The following is an 18,102-nucleotide window of genomic DNA, read 5'->3' on the forward strand; positions in this document are numbered from 1 at the left end:
CCCCCGCATCCGAAGAGTGACCTCCAGTGGCAGATCGTTCTCCCACCTCGCCGCCAAGACCTGGAACACCCTCCCCATCCACCTATGGCAGACCCAAGACCTGCTGACCTTCAGAAGACTCCTCAAGACCTGGCTTTTCGAGCAGTAGCAGCATTCCCCACCCCCCACCCCCCAGCGCCTTGAGACCCTCACGGGTGAGTAGTGCGCTTTATAAATGCCTTGATTGATTGATTGATTGATTGATTGCCGCTAAGAAAGAATTTGTGACGTAGGCGAAGCACGGCGTATTAAGCCTTATCAAGGTCCAGTCTACGAAGAATGAACAGTCTTCGCTCTAGGTCTCGCCATACCCGGTGGACACCGGTGCTTTTGTGTATGGATTCCAATTCCGCTACCGCTATCTCTATCTCTTTCCTATGCTCCTTTCCAAGCTTACTATCATTTGCTGCGATGGCTATCAGCTCCCCCCTGTGTAACCAATTTTAGTGCTTCCCATAAAGGGGCTGGGCGCATGCCCTCACCGTCATTATCGTGAGGTAGTCTCCAAGATTGTCTTTGTTATCTGGGTGGAGTGAAGCAGCACATCTCGGAGGCGCTAGCGTGACTGATGGGGTTGGGCGGCACCCAAGTTCAGTGATAGCGTGATCAGTGCATGATTAGAGAGAGAGAGAGCAGCTCTATCGTTGCATCGGCCATGCACCCCACCAAGGCATCCGAGACTAGAAAGTGGTCAAATCGGGACTCCCCCAATCACCACCCTCCTGGTGCTCATTCGGAGCATATATGGACGCTACTGTAAACTGTGTACAGCCCCACTGTATTCTAAGCCCTAGAGCTCTACCTTTGTGTTCGGCGATAGTCTCGATCACCTTTCTGTGGAAGCTACGGGCAAGTAGGATAACTACCCCATTCATCTTAGATGAGTCTGTGGACCAGTATTGTCTGGGAAACTTCGGGGAGCATATGCGGTGAGTGTCCCTAGTGAGCGAGTGAGTTTCCTGCAAAAAGCAAATGTCCCCCCCATTGTGTTCTAAATAGGATAAGATCGCCTTACGCTTGATTGGATTGTTAAGGCTTCTGATATTAAGGCTCTCTATGTGAATTGCATGCATCATAGTGGTGGAACCCATATTCCTGCCCCTTGCCCTAGATGCCCGCGCTGCCGACCCCAGACCCACCCAGCGTGTTCTAGTGTGAAGATTTCAAGTGGTGTACTGACCAGCAATGCCCCGGTTTGGTGCGGAGGAGAAGAAGAGAGAGAAGACAGAAAGACCCCTTTAGAAACCATAAAGGACATTTTAAACAAAGAGAAGGGTAACAACTGAGTGTCTGAGTCCATCAGTTCTGACGAATCGGTATGGGGCGTGTCCGGCCCAGACTAAACATTACGGGCGGAGAGATCCCGAAGATGTCCAGTGTAGGTTCCTCGGCCGTATGGGGTTGAGTTATCATACCGAATGAAAGTCCCCCCACTGCTCCCCCACCTCATTTGGGTCCTTGCCCAGCCCATCCCAAACCCCAGGGGCAAACTCGCTGCGGTATCATGGAGTCATCAGGGTGGAGGATTCGGACGAAAGAGCCTGCAACACTGCTTGTCTCTCTTTATTATTGGTTTGGAAGTCTGGCCTAGGCCCCCGGCGGTTGCCTATCACCTTATGCCTGGCCGGCTGCTGCCACGTAGGGGATACGGGCTTCTCCCCAGAGACCTCCGGGGGGTCAAGATGTAGGAGAGTGCAGGCCTCTTGGAAAGATCCTATTTGATGAAGCGTCCCCTCATACTTGAAGATGATTCGGAAAGGGTGACCCTAGGCATAAGGAATCTTGGCCTTCCTAAGGTGCTCCGTGATGGGGCGGAAATCCCTGCGCCTCTGCATAGTGATCCTCGACAGGTCCTGAAAAAAGGTCAGAGAGTGGCCTTTGAAATGAACTGGATGTGAGTGCCTGGCCTTCCTGAGGATGTCCACCTTGATCTGAAAATCGTGGACACACACCAGAATGTCAGCTGGGGGTCCTTTACCTGACCTCTCCGGGCCCACCCTGTTAACCCGGTCAAGCTGCAGGGAAGATGTCTCTGGGAGGCCCGCAACATGACGAAGGTGGTCCGTGACGTACTCCTGCAGATTGGGGCCCTCTGCTTTAGATGGCACTCCTCTGATTCTTATATTATTTCTCCTTGACCTATTCTCAAGGTCCTCATTGTGCGATTGAAGATCTAATTGCTGGTCTTTCAACCTTAACACTTCTTGTTGGAGCCAGGCTACCTCCTCCACTCGACTCTCTGTCCTCAAACACAGCCACCCTTTCTCCCACTTTGTCTACATCACGGCGCACTTCTCGGAGGTCAGAGGTGATTTCTGATTTTATTGTCTGTATATCTGTGCGCAGAGATGTGAATAAAGATTCCATATATGCTTTGGTGATCGGGCTCTCTCCTTCGTCGGTCTCTAGCCTTGGATCCACTTTTTGTGACACAGGTGTGTCCTCTGACCCTGGCTTCCCTGTCATTCCGAACATTTCCTTCAGGGATTGGTCTTGGGCCGCAGTCCATGGCTGGCTTGGTGATGAGTTCAGAAGACTCCTAGGTTTCTGCCGGTGAGTCGCAGGTCTTAGTCCGTGTGACTGCTGTCCCAGCCCTACTCTCCAGATCCGTTTAAGGGTAGTAGCGAGGTGGGGTGCGCACCTCCATTCCCCACAGGACAAGGCGATGATGAGGTAGCCGCTGTGAGGACACTAATGTTCCATATTCTGGCCTAGTGTGCCAGGGACCGCCCCTCCACCTCAAGCCGCCCTGTCTCCCAGTGCCTTGTCTCCTTTAATTAGGGCCTTCCAAGAAGCGCTCAGCCACTCGCACCCTTACTGTGGGGCCTCTGCTGGGGTCGTCACCTGCCCCACTGGTACACGCGCCTTTTGCTCATCCTAGGGCCGTCCTGACCCCATACCTGCTAGGCTCCTTCACTGTTTCCCCAGAGCCAGTCGTTAGCTGAGGTGTGCCCGGGCCTCTGGCCTGGAGGGGGTAGCACAGGAGGCCCGCTCCAATCACACTGCCCCTCCTTGCTGGTCAAGACATCTGTGGTCACCCCCAGGTCAGATATTCCTGTGCAGGGATCAGGGGGCCTCAGTCCCGGCCACCTTTGCTGCTTGTGGTGCCGCTCGGTAGATGCTCACTGAGGGGTGGAGGTCTCCCTCCAATCCCCAGGTAGTCTGTTTACACTGCGGAGTGCCCTCCTGTGGAGTGAGGGTCTTCTGCTGTTGAGGACTAACCAGGTGGATGAGGCCTCCCTCCTGGTCCGGGGATGGATTCAGGGCCCTGTATTGCTGGCCCTGCCAATCCTGACTCAGGGCTCCCCGCATGGGCTCCTCGGGATGGCATTCCTTTGACTTCTCTGCCCTGGTGGGGCCCCCCAAAGCTCCGCAAACAATTTACTTTCAGTGTGGGGAGCCAGGAGGCAATGGTGAGCACTCACCGCTAGTATGGTGCCTGCCTGGTGAACCGCAACCCTCAGGGCCAAGCGCGGGCCCCAAGACCCCGCCCAGCACTTGCCCAGTACCGGCTGGGTCGATCCGCAACCCTGAGCCAGGGCAGGCCGCATCCGACCGGCTGCAGGCATGTTGACCCCTCGTGAAGATCGGCACCACCCAAGCTCGTGCGCATCTCTTTCGTTCAGGTACCAGTCTTTGTTACCTGGGGGAGCGCCAGCATCTTGCACCCCCGCTCTTTGCCGTCTTCTTCTCTGCAGTTCAACCGCACCCCAGAAGTTGCAGCCGCGCCCCTCCGCCCAGTCGATCAGTGCTCCCTTGGTACGTGGTGTCTGGGCCCCGGGCAGCCCCGGCCCGGGCCCGCTGGCATCCTCCGTCCACCGGCACCTTTAGAGGCAGCTGGAGTCTCGTACCTTCCGCTGGGTTCTGTGCTCCACGAAGGACCAGGACGCACCTTGCGGCAGCCGCTCTCCGCACCCGGGTCAGGCGTCACCTCGCACAGCCCAGTTCATCGCTTTGCTGCTTGCCTCCACCTGGCACAGGTATCGCCTCTCGCTCCCCAGTATCTGAAAATTTCCCCGGGGGCCTCAGGGAGTGAGCTGTCGGGTGTTAGTGATTACTTTGGAAGGCGGGGGGACGGAACAGCCGCCATCTTGGCCCCCCCAGGATGTTTTTAGCCCAGATTTTTTCCATTTAAATACGAAGAAATGAAGCACACCGCTTGATGCTTGTTTTAGTACTTTTGATGTTATTTTAATTAATGGATTATAAAATATATGGGTTTTGTAATATTCTTGGGAAACAATTTTGAACATAGAAAAAAACGGAACCATTTACGCCTTGATATATGATTGCATTTATATAATCACTTGTTGCTTTGAAATAAAATATTTTCATTAAAAAATATATTTATTGAAAAATGTGGATATCAGTCGAATTTGCTATTATTAATACTGCCAGATATTTCTGACGAGCTCGGAATGAGTGCATCGGTGTATGTTTTACACTTTGAATGTCCTACTCTCTCCACCCCTCTCTCGCCGCCTATCAAATCTAACTTTTACCAGCAACCCCTCGATCTAGCAGGATCTCTCAGCATTTTACTCTTACTCACCAGGTGCGCTGAACAGAGGGGAACAGTATCTAACAACAGATGGCATATTCCCCATCTCCCGCAATGAAGTGGTTCTCTTTAGTTCCAGGACCCTGACTTCACCACCTCCTAAAATCTCCCAGGCTCCATTGGCACTTATTGGCTTCACTGTAATGCACCTTTTCTTATAGGGAGTGATAAACTGGTGTACCTTTATAACTAAGCATGTCAAGGCATGTCTAGAACTTCGCCTTAATTAACTCAGGAATGAAATATACTTTAGCAATACTAAGTCATGAACTTGAATGTTGCTTTTGATATTATCTTCAGGAACTAAGATTATTTTAATGTTTTTCTTGGCTGGCCTTACAAACTAGAGTCCCAAAATATTTTATTGCTCAATGTTTTGTTTACAAGGTTAAAAAAAACAGTAGAATGCTGGCATAACAAGACAAAAGCATGTCTTAAGGAATTAAAGGACGGAAACAACATACCAGAGTAAATAAGTGTGTGAAGAAATCACACATAAACAGAACTAGAAAGCAAATTACCAAAATATGGAGAAGATTAATTTCAACAGGTCAGTGGCCTTGTCTATATTGTCCCACCATCTTCTTCTTTTAGCAGACCATCGTCCACCCCCACACCACCCTACATCTTGCCATTTTCTCACAGCCACTCCTCTGCACACCAAACCCTGCTAACCATGACACCAGATGGCTTTTGATATGGCATGTAAACTTGAATGAATAAAAACTAGATATATATATTAAGAAAGCAATTATGAATGGCTTGTCTGGTCTATAATGATGAAAAGCAAGCACAGTCAAGAGAACAAATAAATATGGAAATTAGTATCTAACATATTGATGATAATACCTAGGAAATTGTCACTCTAAAATCTTAGGACAGCGTTTCTTAACCAGTGGTCCGGGGAGCCTCAGGGATCTGTGACACCAACTGAGGGGCCCGGAACTGTTTAGAAAATTAAACAATATTAACAGATAAATATAGTTTATATAAATAAAGAAGCAAAATGTAAAATTGATCATTTAAAATGTTCTGTGAACATTGAAATTGGAAGCTACAAAATAGGTTGATATCCTCAAATTGAGTTTTCGAGCTAAACAACAATGTATGGTGAGAAATGCACTTTAACTCTCCTCTCGGCAGCTCCACCAAATAACTTATCATAAAAGACCCATGTTATATTTGAGATGCATGCTGCAATGATGACTCTGTGGCAGGAACATCATCTAAAGATTTATGCTTCAGTTATTCTTGTTACATACAGCTTTGCTGCCTTGCTGGGTTCCTGGATCACAAACCTCAGGAACTCTGACACCTTCAAATGCTTTCAGTAGAACACACATGTTAGAACACTGTGAGAAGGGACCGGAGCCCGAGTACCACTTACCTTCGGGGGTCCGCCAAATACCTAGGTCCAGTGGCTCCGGGAGAGCCGACACCCGACATCAAAGGTCCTTCGCATCGACGGCGGCAAGGATAACTTCCCCCCCTTGTCCTCTTCGTTTACAGGAACTGACCGTCGATGCAGGGGGCGTGGTAGAAGGAGGGACTAACCCCGGAAGCACTAAGAACCAGGAAGTGAAAAGGCCAGAGAGACGCCGGATCGAGGAGGAAGCAAGCGGAGGACGGAAGGAGTCGAGAAGCGGAAAAGAAGAAGACGAAGGACGCGAGGACGGAGAACAGGTCGGGACGAAGACCGAAGACGACGAGTATCCCGAAGAGGACGAGAGGTGGTACGAGGAGTGGTGGTCCCCACCGGAGGAGGCTGGAGAGCGGCCGCAACTCAGGAGAGTTGCGGCGGAGCCTGTGAGTAACCCTGAGCGAGGGTGAACAGAGAGCGGATAGTGGGAGGGGCATGATCTGAATGAAGGGAGGGATGGGAAGTCTTCATTTTGAGTATTGTTTACTTATGTTTGCACTAGCCTGGTCAGTACCCTTTTAAGTTGAATGAGGGAATAGTGTTCTCAGGGAGGAGGATAACCGGGGACCCAGAGGATTTGCAGGCCCTTCCAGTTACCCTAGTACATACACCCAACCCACCAACCCTGATCCCCTTCCTCTACCTCACCAGTGAGCACTTATCCTTGTTTCCCCCCCCCCCCTTTCTGTATAAAAGAACAATTCACCTTTGAACACGGTGGTGCGGTGACGGTGGTCTAAACCCGGGGCACATCTTTTACAAATACCTGACGGCTCCTTATTTTCCCTCTCTCCTATGAGCCTCCGTGGGACAACCGCTGGACTCGGAGAACACCCAGAGGGCGAGCCGTCCAAAGACGAACTAGGAGAAGCCCGAGGGGAGGAAACATCCAGGGAAGAATCAAGGAAGAACGAAGAGTCTGAGGAGACAGTTGACAGCCCTATAAAAGCTTCGAGTGGCCTACATCCTGTCATTTCCAATAAAACCCGTTGAGTGTCCCATTATATACAGCCTCCTCATCTGATTATCCGACCTGCCCTCCCACAAACACTCTATGTATCACACATTCTGCCTGTCTGACACTGATCCAATACAAAGGCAAATAGAGAACAGTGCACACAGGCCTAACTTAAAGGACATTGAACATGATCGATATATGAAGATGGACTGGATGTGTGAGATGATATTGACAAAAGTAGTCATTGCTGTGGTAGAGGACGGTATGTTGGTCCTTCTTGGTGCAGATTCCATGCATTAAAAGAAAAGAAATAGCTGTAGGAAAGGAGCAATAAACTAATGTCCATCAAAAAGATTTTCCATATGGTAGAAAGTGAGAGAATTGAATGGGTGATTTCCACAGCTGAATATTTTGACAAAGAGTAACACTTTACTTTATGGTGCAGTGTTGATCATGCAGACATGGAGAGTGGGAAGATCCACCTATATTGATGATGTACTGGTGGTTGCAGAAGTGGGAACTTTGAACTTTCTAAGACATCAGGTGAAAGAGAAAAGTGGCACATTCATCAGCATGTCATACCTTGAAACCTATACTTTGTCCCCAGTTTGATACCTGGTCTTTACCAACCCATAAATAAAAAGGGTTTCTAATAAAGCCTTATTGCCACTGTCAATGGCTATACAGGCGTATCCTGAGGTAGAAGGGCTATAAGGCTATTAGAACATTCCATTCACTGAGGGCAGGATGTTCTAAATTGAAAAGGGAGAACCAGACATGCAAACATTAGGAAGTTGGAGCAGAAGGCTTATACCAGCCATTATTAGCCTTGAGCCACTTCATTGTCTTCAATGGAGCTCCCATTGAGTTGGCTTTTGTGAGAAGGTAGGGCTTTAAGTAGCCCCTTGTCATAACCTCACTGACTTTGTGCTACTCTTCCCCCTGCAGGAAGAGGCCCCGCTTCAGGTTACTGCCGTCCGCTGTTAATTGCTGGTCATGCTTTTGACTTTGTCAATGTACAATGTTACAAGCATTAGCAAGGCGAATACTATCATCTAACCATCTAGAGTGAAAAATAAATCATCTCAAAATGGCCGCCGAGCATGAGCTTGAATGTTTGATGGCCATCTTTTATTGTTTTATTTATAAAGAATAAGAAAAACTGTTAAAAGGTGGCTGCCGTACATGAGAGCGCTCACATGCTCTTTGGCCACCTGGGTAAAAAACATTGGTAAAGACAATAAGTCGGCATCTGATATTAAACTGAAGACCTTCTGCCTTTGACTGTGTTTGTTGTCACTGCCTTCATTTCAGGTATTGTCATTGTCAATTATGTTGTTAGGCTGGTGAGAGTAAATATCCTGAGAGGTGAGTTAAATTGCTGCCTTAGGAACCTAATGACCCCTGCATTCATCACAAATTGTAGCCCACGTGGCCTATGCACCAAACAGATGAGATGTAATAAAAGCTGCTGCTACCCACCTATCTAAGAGTCTAAAATCTTGATCAATGAGAAAATTATTTAAAGAAAGCAACATTTTAAATTCCAGTTAGAAGCTGAAATACACCATGGCAAAACCTGAGATCTCCCTCCACATTATAGGAACTATTTTAGCATTTAGGTCATCCCACAAAATAATGAGTATATAGGTTGATCTTCCTAATTTTATTGAGTATCCTTTCAAGGCTGGTATCCTGTGCATCCCCTTTCTGGCAGCAAATGAGGGAACCTAATCATATTTTAAGCAAATTGAGCTGATACGCAGTGAGCCTACCCGGAGAAAGGCAACTAATAGAAGCAACACTGAGGGTTAGGTATGTAATCACATTTCAATGTAGCAGCCTACTATTGCAAAATAAGCTTCAAAATTAATTTACCAAATCTCCATTAATCACAAGCTACTCAAAACAATGCAGATACCAGAACATTAATTCAGGGTCATGTTCGTCAACCCTCTTACTGCTAACTCAACTGCAAACGGAAGAGCTTAGATACAGACGACCACCAATATCATGTGTTATGGGCTATCCTAATATTCACATCATTACACTCTTAAATGATATATATTAATATGGTTTTATTGTTGTCTTTTATCTTCTGTGCTTTTATGGCGTAAAGCCGACAGGAAGTTTTATTGATTAATTGATTGGTGGATACCATATGCTCACTAAGAAAAAGGCATTCATATGTATGTACAGAATACAATTGCAGATAACTATTAATTGATTGATATTATCAGTTCTGATGCTAGAAAAAAAAGAATGAGATCACGGTACCTTCAGTTCCTTTGTCAGCCTCTTTGCTGCCATGAGCCCCTTCAAACTGAAACCAACATCTGGATTGCCTGTTCTTGTTGCACTTCCGCTTCCTGCTTGAAATTGTGGGGCAGATTTGACTCCCGCGACAAGAGCACCTGTAGTCTATAAGTGATAAATAAAAAAAACATAATGGGTAAATAGTCAGACATGATTAAATAGCAGTAATATTTATAAAATATCTTTTTATATCTATAAGCATGTTATAATGGTAGCTCTCCAATTAATATTCACGTGCACTGAGGTCAATTTCAACATCAAGTACAATTAGTAACAGTTTGCATTAGTCATCGATCCACTCTCCAAGACTTTATACTTGTACGAAATAATGCAAAAAGCCTTCAAGAAAAAGGCTTGATTTCAAGTTGGACTGACAAGTATTTCTTCTGTCAAATTTGGAGATGACCGTGTGTGCATTGGTCATCTCTGTACATAAATGGAACTGCCATCACAGCGGTTTATCTCAATGTAGAAAAAGTCAACATGGCGGTTCAATTCAATGTAGAAAACTTTGGTGAATGAACGCTGTCGGGTTTGATGAGCATTCACCAAACTTAAAAAAAAAAAATCTTTTGGGGAAAAAACTCCCAAAGTGAGACTTTGTTTCAGAAAAACAAAAGACTAACGACCTCCAGGGTCATTATTATTTTTTCGATCCCTCACCGCCAAGAATTTTCCTAGCGTTGACATACAGGGGAAAAAACAGACTTTCTGCCCTAAATAGAGTGTTGGGCTGTTGTAGTACGTTTTCTGTTGACAGAACCGACGGGGACTGCGTTGACAGAAAACTTATGGTCTGCACATCCCCAAATGAGGCAGGCAGACTGAGGGTTTGCAGGGCAGGATACCCCGCCAGGTTTTCAACAGCATACCCTGCCCACTAGACTCTTAACCAGGCCCAAACTCTGCAAACGTGGGGTATATGTACAAGCCCCTATCGCCACCGGTATGTCACTCTTTGTGACGTTCCCATGGCAAAAGGGGCTTCGCCTTATTTACAAGGCACCATCGTGGCTTAACGCTCACTTGTAAATAAAGTCCTCTTTCATGCTATGCTTAGCGTGAAAGGGGTGGGCAGTGGGTGTTGCGGTGGGCATTCCACCGCAACACCCATTGATTTTGATGCTGCCCTCTATTTACAAGGGCAGAGTAAATAGGAGGTAGCGCCAAAATTAAGACCAGGTAGAACCTGGTCTTAACTTGGCAAAACAAGGAGAAACGCTTTATTTCTCCTCGTTTTTATTTTTCCATGTGTGCTGCCTTTTGGAGCACACATGGAAAAAACTAAACGCCTTGGATTGTTTTTGTTCAGGAAGGTGACCCTTCCTGTACGTAAACAATCTTTTTCAAAAAATGACATTAAGCAGCACACATAGAAGTGACAAAATGGAATTTCAAGATTGTTTATCTGCACATAAACAATCTTTCCCTGCACACCGACACCCTTGCACTATGGTGCAAGGGTGCCTGTGTAGGGGGGAACACAGGGTGCACCATATTGTTTTTTAAATGGTGCAGCCCTGCGTTTCTGAAGTGGCGGAGGGTGTCGTTAAGCTAACAAGGCCAACGACACGCTCCGCCACTTCTCTTGTAAATATCCCCCGTGGTGTCTTATAGTAAATTGATGCGTCAAAAAGTAAATCTAAGAATCATGGTTTATTATCCACGATGACACCTACGTTTCTCACCCATTTTTTTGGAGTGGGGGGTTCACCCCGCTCGGGAGGCCACCAGTCAGAGGACCATAGCTCTTCTTTTTTCCCAAACAGCACAATCTCAGTTTTGGTGGTGTTCAACTGCAAAAAGTTAGCTGTCATCCAGGCTGCTGTCATTAGCATGCACCTTTTGAACCTTTCTCTGGTCAATGCGGAATCGGAATCAATGGTAATAATCAGCTGTGTATCATCCGCATATGATATGGTGTCAAAACCACAAGATCTGATAATGGAGGCCAGAGAAGATACATAGATGTTAAATAACGTGGGACTTAATATGGAGCGCTGTGGGACCCCTCTATCCACAGCCGAAGTCTGGGAGGTAAACAACTCCAGCAGAACTTGCTGCGTTCTGTCGACAAGGAAGCTTTTAAACCAACTAAGTGCCACTCCATTGACACCAATCTCTCGTAGTCTATACACTAGAGTTTGATGAGAGATGGTGTTGAATGCAGCCGACAGATCCAGAAGAATCAGCATGGTAGGGGTCCCATTGTCCAGAGCCAGCTTGATTGTATCTGTGACTTCAGTTCATGCAGACTATGTACTGTGTGATGCACGTAAACCTGGCTGGGAGGGATCAAGCAGATTATTTGATTCCAAATATTGAACTAACTGCTTATTCACTATGGCTTCCATGGCTTTAGAGAGCAGAGGGAGAAGAGAGATTGGTCTATAATTTTGAAGGTCCGATTGATCAGCCGTAGCTTTTTTTAGTATAGGTCTAATTTGCGCTCACTTCCATTTCTGAGGGAAAGTGGCAGTGGATTAGGATAGATTACATAATTCCGTGACGTGAGCTGCAAGAGCTGGGGCCAACGCAGTGGTAATAAAAGGAGGGACCAAGTCAAGGGGGGAGCCAGATTTTAAATAAGCCAATAACGAGTGGACTTGGTCAACAGTTATAACCTCAAAGGGTTCCAAATAGGCATCGATGGAATCCTCATGGTTATCTAATACCCAACCAGGGTCTACCTGTGGGTTAAAGGAGCTATAGATTTTATCTATCTTTAGTTTGAAATGATTGGCCAAATCGTCACAGAGCTGTTGAGTCTGCAGGGAGGATGGATTATTATCCCTGGCGTTAGTGAAGTCTTTCAAGATTTTAAACACTTCTTTGGACAAGTTCTTAGCTTCAGTAATTCTAGTCCCCAAGTCAGACCTTCTCACGCTGTTGCATTTCTTTAGGTATTGTCTGAGAGCCATTCTATATACTAGGTTATCTGCCCCTGTTTGGATTTCCTCCATATCCTTTCCATTTTCCTACAGCCAGCTTTTTCTTTCTTAAGATTGTCATTGTACCAGGGTGCTGGAGCTGGCTTTACCCAGGTCTTACAGAGGTTAATTGGGGCGATTGAGTCCAAGGCTTTGGACAGGGAACCCTCTAGTAGTTCCAGAGCCTCATCACTGTCTTTACAGTTCTGAAGGGCAGGAGCTTCAAACACAGGAATGAAAGAGGCTGGGGTCACCTTCCACCATGATCTTTGTAGACGTTGGACAGAATGAGATTTTTTTATCGCCCTAAGTAAGTTTAACTCAAATTTTAATGCCGAGTGATCAGTCCAAGTCAGGCCTATAGGGGGGACCACCACAATATCCTGTGAATTAGAAAAGATGTTGTCCAATGTGTGTCCCTGTTAGACCTGTCAGCCCTTTGGGTGGTCCCTCCTCATCATTATTTATTTTGTCCCACTTTTGCCTCAAACCCCTGTTTGAATTTTTCCTTTTTGGGAACCACCAGACTTTTTCGTGTTGCTGCAGATTCAGGGAGCCATTTTAGCTACCCCTGAAACTTCTGTCTGAGGGCCTGGAGCACAAGATGGTGGCCACCTGTGACATCACCAGCATCCACTGGAACCTACCAGCACCTTCCAGAACATTCCAGGAGACTCCAGAACTCTGTGACAGTTGGAGACCGTTTAGAATGTTGGGAGGATAAGAGAGGCAGTTGGCAGTTGGAGCTGGCAGTTGGCACCTGACTGGTGAAGAGAGAGCAGCACAACGGTGAAGGAGGAAGGAGTGAAGCAGCAGGGGTGGAAACTTGTGCCTGGAGTGGGGTCCATAAACCCACCCTTGATACTTGTCCCTACTGATGGATCCCAGCCTATAGCCCTGTGTGGGAAGAAGACAGAAAAACTCATCCTAAGGACCTGAACAGCAGGAACAGGCCTTAGAAGCAGAAAGCAGCAAGATCCTGACCTGGAAACTGGTTTCCCTGGAGTCCGGCGTCGAGTAGCCTGAGACCTGGAGCCCGAGGTGGAGAAGCGGCGCTGACTGAAGTAGCAGACGTCGTACCCGGAGCCGCCTGAGGTCGTGAGAGGGCGCCGACGGAGGTCGTGAGGAATACCAGAGGTCGAGGAGGAAGTGAACCGAGGTCGAGCGAGCGGCGTCATCGGAGGAGTGAAGTCCGCCCTCCGGAGTCGTCGGAGACCGAGGTGAGGTGAACCGGAGGTCGGGAGTGAGGATCGCACTCCGGAGTCGCCCGGAACCTGAGAGGAGGAGCACCGGAGGTCGGGGGTGAGGATCGCACCCCGGAGTCGCCGGAAGTCGACATCGAGGCCAGGCCGGCCGACGTCATCGGAGCCGAGAGCGCCATCGGACCGGAGCCGCCCGAAGTCGACACCGAGTAGAGACTGCCCGACGCCGTCGAATCGGAGGTCGAGATTGAACCGAGGCCGCCGACATCGGACCGGAACCGCCTACCGGCGTCGTCAAAGAACTGACATTGTGCCGAGGCCGCCGAGACCGAACCGGAACCGCCTCACGGCGTCGACACGACTCCAGCGGCGTCGGAACATCAGAAAAAGGGCAGTAAGTGGAGTAGAGGGCGCCTAAGGCCCTGTGGAGACCTGAGAGACTGCTCTAAGGGGCTAGGGAGGTGCTGAAACCAACCTGACTGTGCCTGGGGTGAACTGGGACTAACCTAGAGAGGTGGTGTGGAGAGAGAAAGCCAGGGCACTGGTATTCCCCCCTTTGATCTACCTCAGTTTAGGCCTCAGCCTTGTCTCAGCCAGGGAGTAGCCCCCCTCAAGCCTTCCACAACCCTACACGCTGTGCCTGGGCCAAATCAGCCCTTAGGAATTGAAATGTCAACTGATTACATGAGTGTTGCTGTATACTTTTAATTATTTATTGGGGGTACTGTATTTATTGAGTTTTTACCTATTTATTGCTTCACTATATTTATAGGTCCACAGGACTTGATGGTGTACAATATTTATTGGTACAGTATTTATTGCCTCAGAATATTTAATTGCCTGTATTACCTGCACTGATATTTATGTCCCTTGTATTTATGATCACCCCTATTTATTGAATCTTCAGATAATATTTATTTGACCTGCACTATTTAAAATTGTATATTGTGATTGACCTCTTTATTTTTCCAATCAGCAACTAAGAGAAAAAGATAAAGAAAGAATATTTTCATAATTTTTACGGTGTAGAGTCGTTTTTGGAACGGATGCACGCATGGTTCTTGTATGGGTATATTGTATGCTTAGCACTGCGCCTGTTTCCTGACCACTCGAGCCAAGCTACCACAGTGTGTTCGGGGAGTCCACCACCGCCCTGCGGAGTGGGAGTGGGCTGTTTCCAACATAAATTGGTGTTCAGTGGTGGGATAGAGCTGTGCCTACATATACTCAACAATAACTGTGGGTAGTCCATAGGCCTACACCGGGAGTTTTCTCACAGCGGCCTTCCAAATTGTGGGTTTTTGTTTTTTCCAAATTTACTCTGGTGGTGGGAGGAGGTATTACTAAAGGTACCACCCTACATTGTTACTGCACAAAACCTGTCCTCTAACCTGAGTGGGCAAGATGGAGTTTGTACTAGAAAATCTAGAAACGTACACTGTGGCCCAACTCAGGGAGTTTTGCCAGCGGGAGGGGGTGTACTGTCCCCCAGGAGCAAAGAAGGGTGCACTCCAAACCAGCTTAAGGGCTTGGGGGGAGGCACGCCGAGAAAGCAAGGCTGAGGAGGAAGACAGGGATGGAGAGCCTGACCCCGAGGGGGCTGAGATGTACCAACCTGAGGTGGGGAACCTGTCAGCAGGGCCCAGGACACTTTCTAGGAAGGGCAGCACTGTCTCTAGCGGGGGCTTATCCAGCGTGGAGTTAGCAGATCGGAGAGAGAAAAGACAGCTCACATGGGATTTAGCAAAGCTGGAGAAGGAGAAGGAGGAACAGAGGTTGGCTCATGAGACGGAGAAAGAGAGGATGGCTCATGAGATAAGACTGAAAGAGATAGAGCTTCAGATCTTAAGAATTGGGGCACCAACTGTTCCTAATGGTGGCAGCAAAGACCAAGAAATCACCAGGGAATCCAAACCTTACCTGCCAAAGGACATAGTAGCTAGCTATGGGGCGGGTGACGACATCGCCAAGTGGCTAGCAGCCTATGAGGTCTCGTTGAGGGCCCATGGGGTTCCAGTGAAGTATTGGGGAGGAGGATTGTATAGGTACATGCCTCCAGCTGGTAGGGATGCTTTATTGGCCCTCGAAGAGGATGAGCAGACCCACTACCCCACCATGAAACTGGCGCTCATCAGAAAGTTTGGACTAACACCTGAAAAGTACAGACAGAAGTTCAGGGGTAGTCACAAGCTGGGCACACAGAATTGGGTGGACTTCCTGGACTATGCAAAGAAGGCACTGGAAGGTTGGATTCAGGGCAGTGAAGTAAGGAACTACGAGGAGCTGTTTGACCTACTACTGAAGGAACACCTACTCGAGAAATGTTTCCCTGAACTGCGGCAACACCTGGTGGATAGCAAGCTGACCAGCCCCCGGAAGCTTGCTGAGGAGGCGGACATTTGGGCTAGTACCCGGGTGTCCACAAGGGGGACTGGAGGGGATACTCAAAAGGCCGGACAGGGCGCCCCCCAGAAGAAAGAGGGAGGGGAAAAGAAAAAGGAGTTCTCCAAAGGCCCCCAAAATAACTTCCAAGGGAAGGGAACAGGATTCACCTCTAAGGCTAACCCACCCAGAAACCCTAATCCTGGCCAGAGTCAGCAGCCAAGGGTTGTCCATTGCTATGAGTGTGGTGGCGTTGGACACTATAAAGGAGATCCGAAGTGTCAGAAACGATCACCCCCTCCCACTGGAGGAAAGACCCCCGGAGTAGCTAGTGTAGTGCTCGGGGAGGAGATGCCCTTAACTAAGGGAAGGGAGTGGGCGGGTGTCACTTTAGTGTCCCTGGGAGAACGGGAGATGGTTCCTAAGATCCAGGTGCCCGCAAATACCGCAAAGTATGGGCAGTGGATCACCATCAACGGCCAAAGAGGGGAGGCTCTGAGAGACACAGGAGCCAGTATGACTATGGTGCGTAGCCAACTGGTGTCTCCAGAGCAGGTAATTCCCGATGTACTCCACCCAGCCGCGATGGCTGACGGCAGAACAGGTCACTATCCAGTGGCCGAGGTTCCCTTTGAATGGGGGGGGGTTGCAGGTTCACTTCGAGTTGCCGTAAGCCCTGCCGTGCCAGTCGATTGTCTGCTGGGGAATGACATGGAGCACAACGCTTGGAAGGAGGTGGAATACCGGACTCACACCGAGATGCTGGGTACACCTGACTGGGCCTGTGTTAGCACAAGGTCCGCGACTACCCGAAGAGGGAGTTCATTCCGGCTGGAGCCTGGAACAAAGGCCCAGCCAGCTGCCAGTCAAGGGAAGAACCGAGGACAGGAGGAGCCTGCCTCGGCGTCTCCACCCCGTAGGACGGATAGGCCACCGGAGGTGGTGGACCAGGAGTCTGCGGAGGGGGACGTTACCAACCTGGAGGACCTACCCATCCCGGCCGAGTGGCACGTGGAGGGAGGCCCGTCCAGGGAGGAATTCTGCCAGGGCCAGAGGGAGTGCCCTACCCTTGAGGGGCTGAGGCGACAGGCCGAAGCCCAGGCAGCAGGGAACGTTGAAGGGAACTACAGTGTTTACTGGGAGGATGGCCTCCTCTACAGTGAACCCAAGGCACCCCTACATGGATCGTCACGAGCCTTGGTAGTTCCTCAACGTTATCGAGCCTTCCTTTTAGAGTTGGCTCACGAGATCCCCTTGGCAGGACACCTGGGGCAAGACAAGACCTTCGCCCGTCTTGTCCCACACTTTTATTGGCCTCAGATGAAAGTGTCGTCCGATACCTACTGCCGGACATGTGTGTCTTGCCAAGCCAGTGGGAAAACAGGGGTGAAGCTGAAAGCTCCCCTGGAACCACTTCCTGTCGTTAGCACCCCCTTTGAAAGGGTGGGCATCGACATTGTGGGTCCATTAGATCCACCAACTACAGCTGGTCACAGGTTTATCCTGGTTCTGGTGGATCATGCCACACGGTACCCAGAGGCAATACCTCTGAGGACCATAACAGCACCTGTTGTGGCTAGGGCCCTGATGGGAATCTTTACCCGAGTGGGTTTTCCCAAGGAAGTTGTGTCCGACAGGGGGACCAACTTCATGTCAGCATATATGCGGGCAATGTGGAAGGAGTGTGGAGTGACCTACCGGTTCACAACTCCTTACCACCCCCAGACCAATGGTCTGGTGGAGAGGTTTAACAAAACCTTAAAAGGCATGATCAGAAGTCTGCCTGAAAGCCTGCGGAGGAAATGGGACGTCCTCCTACCCTGTTTACTCTTTTCTTACAGGGAAGTGCCACAGAAGGGAGTGGGCTTCAGCCCCTTCGAGCTTCTGTATGGGCACCCTGTACGTGGACCTCTTAACCTGGTGAGAGACGGATGGGAAAGAACTCCCAGAAAGCTCCCCCAGGATGTGGTGAGCTACATGCTGGCCTTCCGGAGCCAAATGGCTAAGTTGTGGAAGCAAGCTTCTGACAACTTGGAAGCCAGCCAAGCAGTAATGAAGGCGTGGTATGACCACAACGCTCACCCGGTGGAGTTGGAGCCTGGCCAGAAGGTGTGGGTGATCGAACCAGGAGAGCTTAGTGCCCTCCAGGATCGCTGGTCAGGACCCTTTGAGGTGTTGGAGAAGAAGGGTAAGGCTACCTACTTGGTGGACCTGAAGACCCCTCGTCAGCCCCTGCGGGTGCTGCATGCCAACCGCCTCAAACCCCACCACGAGAGGCCCGAAGTCATCTTGAT

The 18,102-nt window shown here is 48.9% G+C and overlaps 1 protein-coding gene across 1 annotated transcript in view; it reads right to left on the bottom strand.

Moving 5' to 3' along the window:
- Positions 1-18,102, bottom strand: part of LOC146834931 (dynein light chain Tctex-type protein 2B-like) — a 238,339-nt gene that overhangs the window by 137,030 nt on the left and 83,207 nt on the right. The window contains exon 3 of the mRNA XM_085600149.1: positions 9,256-9,399. Coding sequence (XP_085456275.1) covers positions 9,256-9,399 — 144 coding nt within the window. The remainder of the gene's footprint in view (positions 1-9,255; positions 9,400-18,102) is intronic.

The sequence above is a fragment of the Triturus cristatus genome, chromosome 4_2, assembly GCF_964204655.1.
Source record: "Triturus cristatus chromosome 4_2, aTriCri1.1, whole genome shotgun sequence".
NCBI classification, from domain to species: Eukaryota; Metazoa; Chordata; class Amphibia; order Caudata; family Salamandridae; genus Triturus; species Triturus cristatus.